General features: G+C 47.0%; 2 protein-coding genes across 2 annotated transcripts; one reads left to right on the top strand and one right to left on the bottom strand.

The window, feature by feature from the left end:
* Positions 1-575: 575 nt before the first annotated feature.
* LOC131290889 (receptor-binding cancer antigen expressed on SiSo cells) lies at positions 576-1,297 on the top strand. The gene is made up of 2 exons (XM_058320075.1): positions 576-1,029; positions 1,096-1,297. Exons 1-2 carry the CDS (start codon positions 625-627, stop codon positions 1,243-1,245), a joined length of 555 nt encoding a protein of 184 aa, XP_058176058.1. The 5' UTR covers positions 576-624; the 3' UTR covers positions 1,246-1,297.
* Positions 1,298-4,458: 3,161 nt separating this feature from the next.
* LOC131290957 (acetylcholine receptor subunit beta-like 1) lies at positions 4,459-6,981 on the bottom strand. Its single transcript, XM_058320148.1, has 5 exons — positions 6,921-6,981; positions 6,525-6,661; positions 6,268-6,422; positions 5,155-6,196; positions 4,459-4,623 (listed from the first exon to the last, which is right to left on the bottom strand). Exons 1-5 carry the CDS (start codon positions 6,979-6,981, stop codon positions 4,459-4,461), a joined length of 1,560 nt encoding a protein of 519 aa, XP_058176131.1.
* Positions 6,982-7,944: the final 963 nt, after the last annotated feature.

Here is a 7,944-nt window from a genome sequence, read left to right as displayed (position 1 = left end):
ATCTTAAACCAATCAACTAATGCAATATTATTTAAATGCGTTTACTCATATAATAACGCACTACCGAACATGGATCATTATCAGTAAAGCTCAAAGTTTTACGTGTAACGGTTAATTTAAAAATCGCTATTGCTGGTTTGTACATTTTATGTCAAACAACGCCATTTACGTTGTTGTTGGTTCACACGATATCTGTCACACGAAAACGTGGTCACATGATAACTGTCAAAGCAGCACAGCATGTAAACAAACCGTACTGTCAACACAGTCGGGGTGCGTAAAAGTGTTAAAAGTGTAAAAAGTGTAGAAATTTGTTAAACTAGTGTGTTTGTTAACCGTACTTATATAGATTACTTCTGGCATCATTGATGTTTAGTCTCATTGCGTGGGATTGTGATAAAATATCCCGCGCAAGCCGACTACGCAGTCTGCACTATTCGAGCTGTTTCTATTTGTATGCTCCCCAGGCTCTGTTCAACATGTTCTGCAAATGTTATCTATGATTTATTTTCCATCGCAGGTTTAATTATCCACGCGTACGTTGACGAGCACCTCCTTGTCTAAACACTGCTGCCTGTTCAACTGGGCCCAAAAACACATTCACACATAATATCCTACTCCATAATGATAACGGAGCTGGTGATGAACCGGGTCCGGCAACTGTTCCTGGCGCTGATCGGCGTGCTAAAGCGTGCGATGTGCTGCTTTTCGCGCCGCCGGAAACTGTCGCTGGGTGAATGCGAGGTGCTAAACACAGTCAGCGTCGACCGGGACCAAGGGCGTTTCAAGAACGTACCGGAGAAGGACTGGAACTCGTGGGACGATTCGCCCAAGACTGTCGAGGAACACATAGAGCGGTACCGGGAAACGCTGGCCCAGGTCCCGTCACCGGTGGAACCAAAGGCAGAGATGGACTACTTTCAGGATATGGCTCCGCAGATCTCGTCGCAGCCAAAGATCTGCATTGCTACCGACACCGAGCCGAGCGATTTCAGCAGGTTAACGGCGAAAATCGACATTCCGGTCGTGGTAAGGACGTTCATGTTCCCTGTTTCAGGCGATGCTCAGCTGATCACTGTTCCATCGTATCTGCAGAATGAACTTGAGGATTGGAACGAGGGTGATAGGCACGGCTGGGACGATGCGGATGAAACGACGACCAAACAGTTAATAAGGGAAACTAGGAAAGAGCTACGAGCGCAGCGATACCATAATCGCCACCAGCCGGAAGCGTCCTACACATGAGCAGCATCGTAATCATTACCACCCAAGTATGTACAGAGACTATCCTACACTCTTTATCGTACATTTATAACAAGAACTAACGTTTCTTTCTATGAGCCTACCGGGCTATGTTCCACTTCGTGGAAGTCCGCCAGAAGGCAATTCGAGCGTATAAGCTTTCGATGCCAGTCGGTTCGGATAGGATATAGCGAATAAAACCAGAATAATTTTAATTTTAACTAACCGGTTTAGGGTATCACCGTATTTAGATGATGAGGTGTCGAACGGAAGCGTTTCTCGAAGTGTGGGTCGAAAGAAACAAAGACGGGAGTGTTTTGTTTAAAATTATCGACTATTTTTTGCAATATTTCATTAAAAATGTGTATCCAATACAATGGTACGTGTTATGTTGGTAATTGAGTCAGCGTCGTCCAACGGCAACGCTTTCGCGCTGCGATTGTTACTGCTGAAGGTGTTGCTGCTACTCCTGAACTCAGTGATGTGCTGATGTTCCATGCCGCGTCAACGAATCAATTCTTTTTCCTTGCCAAGCGGTCGAAGCAGCAGCCGTTGGATGTCGTTCCATTAATGCGTTACGTTGATAAGGGGTACTGCGGTATGCTTGGTTGTGTCTCGTCGTGGTTAACTGTGCGGTAGTGTTTCGATTTATTTTGTACCAATGGGAATGAAGTAAGACTATCGGAAGAGAAACGTCAAAACTGCTAGCCGGATCATCCCGGTTTTAAAGTACGTGTGTTGGGAGTACGAATGGATGCTAACAACAATAATCAACATTAATATCCGATGTTGTGAGCATAAATTAATCTTCACTACCAAGGAGGGGCGAGCCCGCCTCGAGAGTGCCAATATAGTTTTGGTTGGGTATTACTTTCTTTTGGCTTTTGTTTTGTTCTTTGAGTCTCACTCCATCCCATCGTTACTATCTACTCCTAGTGTAATGCCATTGTGTGTTTTTTAAATTCTCCAGTTCATGCTTAAAAAACACATTCTCAAAATGACTCGCTACAACGTGGCTTGCTCTCCACCATGCGCCTCCATCGTCCGCCCACTGATTCGAATCTATCCGGTGTAAGCGTAACTTACGTTGAAATAGTATTGCCTACATATTGTTCTTAAATTTGCTCACCCGTTCGTGTAGTTTCATTTTTATTCTTTTTTTATATAAATTGAGCCATAACGCGCTGTCGATACTAGGTAATTTTGCACGATTATGTTTACGTTTGTTTGGTTGAGCTTAAATTTGACCACCACTGGTTGGTGAGATTGGCTTGCGTGCGCGGAAGTGGAGATGGTTCTGTGTTCTCTCGTTGTGTTCAACGCCTGATCAATAACCTTAAGCGCAAGCAGTTCGCGGCTTGCCTGTTCGTTATCCCACGCTTGCGGTCTTTCCGGCACCGCCAGTTTTTGCTAAGCTCCTGCTCCTCAACCCCAGTCCTCCCTCAAACCCGTTCAAAATGGCCTGTACTTTGTTTATCATTATCGTGGTTAAACGTATCGGTTCGATCGTTGTTTATTATTATTTACTTAATTATTGTGACCTGTGTATCACGTTGGTATTTTGTTTGTTTGTTTTTTGTTCTGATTTCTAAACTTGCCTTGCGAAATGCGTTTGGTGCACTGGGCATCAAGAAATGCCCGTTCTGTTTTCGTTTTTATTTTGCTTCGAGTGTGTTCCTCCGTGTGTGACGATGCTGAATTGCTAGCAAAGCACGCTGGATCCTGGAAGTGGTTAGTACTTTTCTGCGATGTTGAAAATTCGTTTCGTTAGTTTGTTTGCTGCTCTGTTTATGAGGCAGAAAAAGTTTCGCTAGTTAGTTTGTCGTTTATAGAGTTTCTTTTGGCATACGATACGTGGTTGTTATTAATAGAAACATCAATCATATTACGCTAGAAATATTCTCTAGAACTGTTACTCTCCTCTGTCTTTCGTAACCAATAGGTTTTCTTTAATTGTGTGTGTGTATGTGTGTGTGTGTGCGTGCGTGTGTGTGTGTGTGTTTAAATTTGCGAATACGGCGTATGCGTTTGCTAATGTAGATTCCTATACTTTTGTATTATTTTGATTTGCTGTTCGTATAGCAAGGGGTACGATGAGTACCTGGAAATGCGCGATAATGAGTAGATGAGTTTAGTTCCTTCGCTTTTACCACTTAGGTGTCGGTTGTGCATAATTCGCTCTCATGCGCAGACATCACATCATGTGTTTGCGTTGCACATCGAATGTTATTCGAATAACTGGAAACATGGATGGAGAGCATGCGGACTATATCCACGCTATGCTGCCTACCGATCAGGTTTTCTTAGCTTACAGGATTGGTTAAACGATTCTATTCGTAAACAAAACGATAACTTTCGTAACATACGGCCCACCGGCTAGGCGGTGTAGCATTTTTTCTAGCAAACGCTAGAAACGTTCCTGTCCGTGGCGATTGCTGGTGAACAAGTTTGTGTATTACCATGTGCTTTCGTCACTTTATTGTTTATACTAAACTAGATGACTTCTATTTAGCCGCCACGGGCAATCTCACACTCGCACACATACACTCATAACCCGTATGGCTTTCACCAACGAATAGGTAATATATTGAGCTACTTAAAGTTTATTCGATATAAAAAATCAACAGTCAACGTCATTGGCCATTTCGGTATACCCGAGAGGCCAAGTTACATCGCCGCCAGTCACAGACGAGTTTGTTTTTGGCGTTCCCTCTGCCGGAACGGTACACTTTGGGAGCCCGCACTGGCCTAACTGCTGGGTGTCGTGCTTCACTTAATCTACTACAGATTTATAGCTCGTGTTGCGCAACGGATACTCGGATTAGACATGGTACTACATTCATCTGTGCGTAACTGTCCGGGTTTGCTTGTGCTTACCATCCTAGTGTGTCAGGTGCCGGTCTACATCGAACGTCTCCCCACTATCAGGAGATGGAAAATGGAGCAGAACCTGGGAGCCCCTTGCTTTGGGGTTGAGGAACGACTGTTGTTTCAATCAGATGTTGAAATTGTGAGCAAGAACATTTGTTGGAGGCTAGCGAAATGAGAATTCGCTATACACACACGCACAGATGACTGTTGCTGCCCTGGAAGCAGGGGCTTTCGTGTCGTGGTAAAGTGTGAAACATGTTTTAACGTATAAGGCTGTGTGTTGTAAGTGGGTGAGTGGCGGCTGCTACTCTTCGCAGCTTTCCTGGCGGTTTTTGGTATTACAATTTATTTTCCGCGGTAGATTTCGATGATACGATCCTGATCGACGTACTCGAAGATGTGCGGTGCGTCCATCAGGATGCCGACCGTTCCCGCCGTTGTTACTATGAAGAAGATGTACAGCTGTAGCCGATCGATAACCATCGCCACATACTTCCAGTCCTCGCGAGTCTATTGTGGAAAAGGCAGGGAAAAAGAACATAAATTGGAATGCAACTGTAACATACATCTTTATTCTACTTATTTAGAAGAGACTAGTGAGCTGTGTATGGCGTAGGCTACGATACCTCTTGAAACCTACATAGGCTCTCGTACCGTGTACAGACAGACCGTGTAATATATGTATACACGTGCACAAACAGAGTGTGCACATGTAGCCCCGCATAACGGGTTAAATTCACCCTTGGGAGGATGGTGATGCATGTCAAGGCAAAAAGAGAGTGGGCAGTTCGGGGTTTCGGACTGCTTGAACACCTGGGGAGCAACCAGGTGCAGCCAAAGCTGCTTTCTTGGTCGCAGGGCCATTCTCCCGGCCTGTTTCATGGATGAAGGCCAACATGTTAATTTAACGTCAAAGGTCTTTTGTGTGGAACTTGATACTTTCCGCCTACACCATTTTCGTTCATGAAGGTTTCTTATGGCTTTTTATAGAGGCTATATAGATGTTGTAGCCTTTTGATTTGATTAACAGCTTCCACCTACCTGGATGTACAGATCCTCGTTGCGCAGATGCTCGGCGATGAACTCGACCGCCTCGGTGGCCTTGCTCGCCTCCGGCGACAGCAGAATTGAGTCGGAGCTCTCGCTCTCCCGACGGCAGCTGTCGGCGCCGATGCCGAGATCACCGCTGTTCAGCTTGCGGTTCATCTTACAGTTCGGATGGTGTAGGTCGGACAGCTCCATCACCTCCATCTTGGACTGCTTTGCGCCGAGCGCGCTGATGTGCTTCGGTATCTCGGCTGGCGAACCATACGACGGGTGAGTGTGCGGTTGCGGTGGAACGCTCATGCCCGGCATCTCCATCATCCAGCGGAGACGCGTTTTGCGCGGACGCTTCATCAGCAGCATCGCCGGCAGATAGTGCAGGAAGACCGATCGGATCCACATGGGCATCCGATGTGTGCGCGGTCCCCGGAAGTTCCAGTTGATGATGATCACCGTCACCAGGATTGAGACCGTGTTCATGATGAAGGTGAACAGCAGGTACTTGGCGATCAGTGGCAGCACCAGCGAGGTTGGCGGTAGAATCTTCGACACGAGCAGCAGAAACACAACCAGTGACAGCAGAATACTGATGCCAAGCGTCACTTTCTCGCCAGCTTCGGCTGGCAGGTAGAAGACAAGTACGCACAGAAACGAAATCAGCACCGTTGGCAGAATCAAGTTGACCGTGTAGAACAGCGTCTTCCGGCGGATGATGATGTAGAAGGTGATGTCCGTTTCGGTCGGGTTGCCTTCGTACACGTTCAGGTAGGCGGGCACCTCGATGATGTCCCACGTACCCGATTTCCAATAGTCGGACAGATCAACGAAGTTTTTGTTGTTGTATAGCGCAAGCGACACCTGGTCACCGTTGAACGTCCACGACCCAAACTTCATGATGCAGGTCTGCTGGTCGAACGGGAAGTAGGTGACGTCGATCGTGCACGAGCTTTGATAGATGGCTGGCGGAACCCAGAGTACTTCACCGTTCGGATAGATCAGCACGTTCGATTTGTAGCGCACCTCGTAGTTACCGTCGGCGCTGCGAGAAGATTATTACACATACGCACATAAGAACTTCCTCCGACCTGGCGATGGAAGCAATCAACTTACTTATTGAACAGTACGATGTCCGGCTTCCAAACCTTATCGGGTGGTAGACGAAGCACGCCTATGCCACCATAGTCGGCTTCGTCCCACTGTAGCTGGTAGTCGCTCCACACCAACCGCAGCCATACGTTCGATTTCATGATCTGATTTTTCTCATTCTATGCATTCGAAGTAGCGAGCAGAGCGAATAACGAATAATGGCGATGGTTGATTTTATGGTTAAAATGGAAAAGATTAATTCCGATCACTTAGGTACGTACCACGTTGATCAGCTGGACGAAAGCCAACCCGAACCGCACATCCACCTTCTGTGTCATGTTTTGTACGGGTCGGATGAGCTTATTGTAGCCACGGAACAGATCCCGCACCAGACGTTCCTCATCTTCGGAACAGGAACCTAAGCAACGTTGAGAAGAGAATGTCAGCAGGAGGACAAAAAGATAGCTCTTCTGTGCCGCCCGCTAGACAGGCGGATAGACATAAAGGGAAGTGCACAGGGCACCGTTACTAAGTTCTATTTTTTGTTGTGTTAATAGGAGCAGGAAGATTTAAGCTTGTTCCAAATTATTGATTAACGCAGCCGATCTCAAGTTTTTGGATTGGTTGGAAAAGTCACGTAAGAAAATGGCTTCCAGAGCGACGCAGGTGTCACCTACCTTTACCGAGGTACTGGAGTAGCACCAACAGCACCGACACGATCAGGACGCTGGGACGCATGGTTGGATGCTACCGGCCGTGTGCTATTCCCAGGGCTCTTCGTTTGCGTCAAGTCACGCCAACCTTCTGCACGTTCTTGTTCTATCACCCAAGCGCAGCACACGCTGGCCACCACCTTGTTCTCAACCACACATATACACACACACACAGACACACACGCCCGTAAACCCAACACACAGTGATGACAGCAACTCGGGTATCACGGAATTTCGTTACGAGGAGAGATTGATGGTCGCCAAGTTTTTCAAGTGAACCTTTGGAAGGTCCTACGCTGAGAGGAGGGGTGTTGGGTTATGCGCCTTCCAGAGCACTGTCAGGCTCGCAAATGCGGTCTAGTTAGCTGGACATCATTTCGGATCCGTATGACCAGGGGCGGGGTGTCAAAAACAGGTACTAGCAGGCGCTTCCGTCCGTTCGGGTGCGGCAGGCTTACACACTTTCACACGCTTCCGACGTGCTGATGGCTGGGGCTCCGGGAATTTTAAAGCCTCAAATCAAGCTACCTTCGCAACGCTTAGGCCAGCGGACGGGTCCATTTCTGCGGAATGCTATGCATCCACCACCTGGTGTGGAGTAGGGCTCTCTGCCTTCCGTAGAGAGGTACTAAGCGATGCTACTAACTGCTGCTGCACCTCCTTTGTGTGCGAGGTACTCTGGACAGGACACGCCAACGTTGCGGGAAAATAACACAGAGAGACTGTTGTTGAACAAAGTAACACCGCCTTTACGAATGGTTTTATCGATTTTTCCCTTCTCCCTTATCATGTGCCCGTTTCGTATTGGTATTTGTGTACGTGTGTATGGTTGTGTATGTGTGTGTATGCCTGTGTGCCTTTGTGCACGTGGATAAGATAGGGTGAGGTTGGATGGAAAAAGAAATGTCTTTTTTACATCCGTCCCTTTTTCCTACCTTCAGACATCTCTCTCTTTCTGTACCATTAACTCTCTCTCCCTTCTTCCTCG

The sequence above is a fragment of the Anopheles ziemanni genome, chromosome X (genome assembly GCF_943734765.1).
Source record: "Anopheles ziemanni chromosome X, idAnoZiCoDA_A2_x.2, whole genome shotgun sequence".
NCBI lineage: Eukaryota > Metazoa > Arthropoda > Insecta > Diptera > Culicidae > Anopheles > Anopheles ziemanni.
Note: the sequence above shows the minus strand (reverse complement) of the source record. Positions and strands in the feature narration are given on the sequence as shown.

Excerpts from the sequence above, each read along its gene's own strand:
- LOC131290889 (XM_058320075.1), top strand. The coding sequence starts at position 625 with ATGATAACGGAGCTGGTGATGAACCGGGTCCGGCAACTGTTCCTGGCG. Across the intron at positions 1,030-1,095 it reads AAATCGACATTCCGGTCGTG|AATGAACTTGAGGATTGGAA; the intron begins GTAAGGACGTTC and ends TCGTATCTGCAG.
- LOC131290957 (XM_058320148.1), bottom strand. The coding sequence starts at position 6,981 with ATGCGTCCCAGCGTCCTGATCGTGTCGGTGCTGTTGGTGCTACTCCAG. Across the intron at positions 6,423-6,524 it reads TCGTCCAGCTGATCAACGTG|AATGAGAAAAATCAGATCAT; the intron begins GTACGTACCTAA and ends TCGAATGCATAG. Across the intron at positions 4,624-5,154 it reads ACGAGGATCTGTACATCCAG|ACTCGCGAGGACTGGAAGTA; the intron begins GTAGGTGGAAGC and ends TTTCCACAATAG.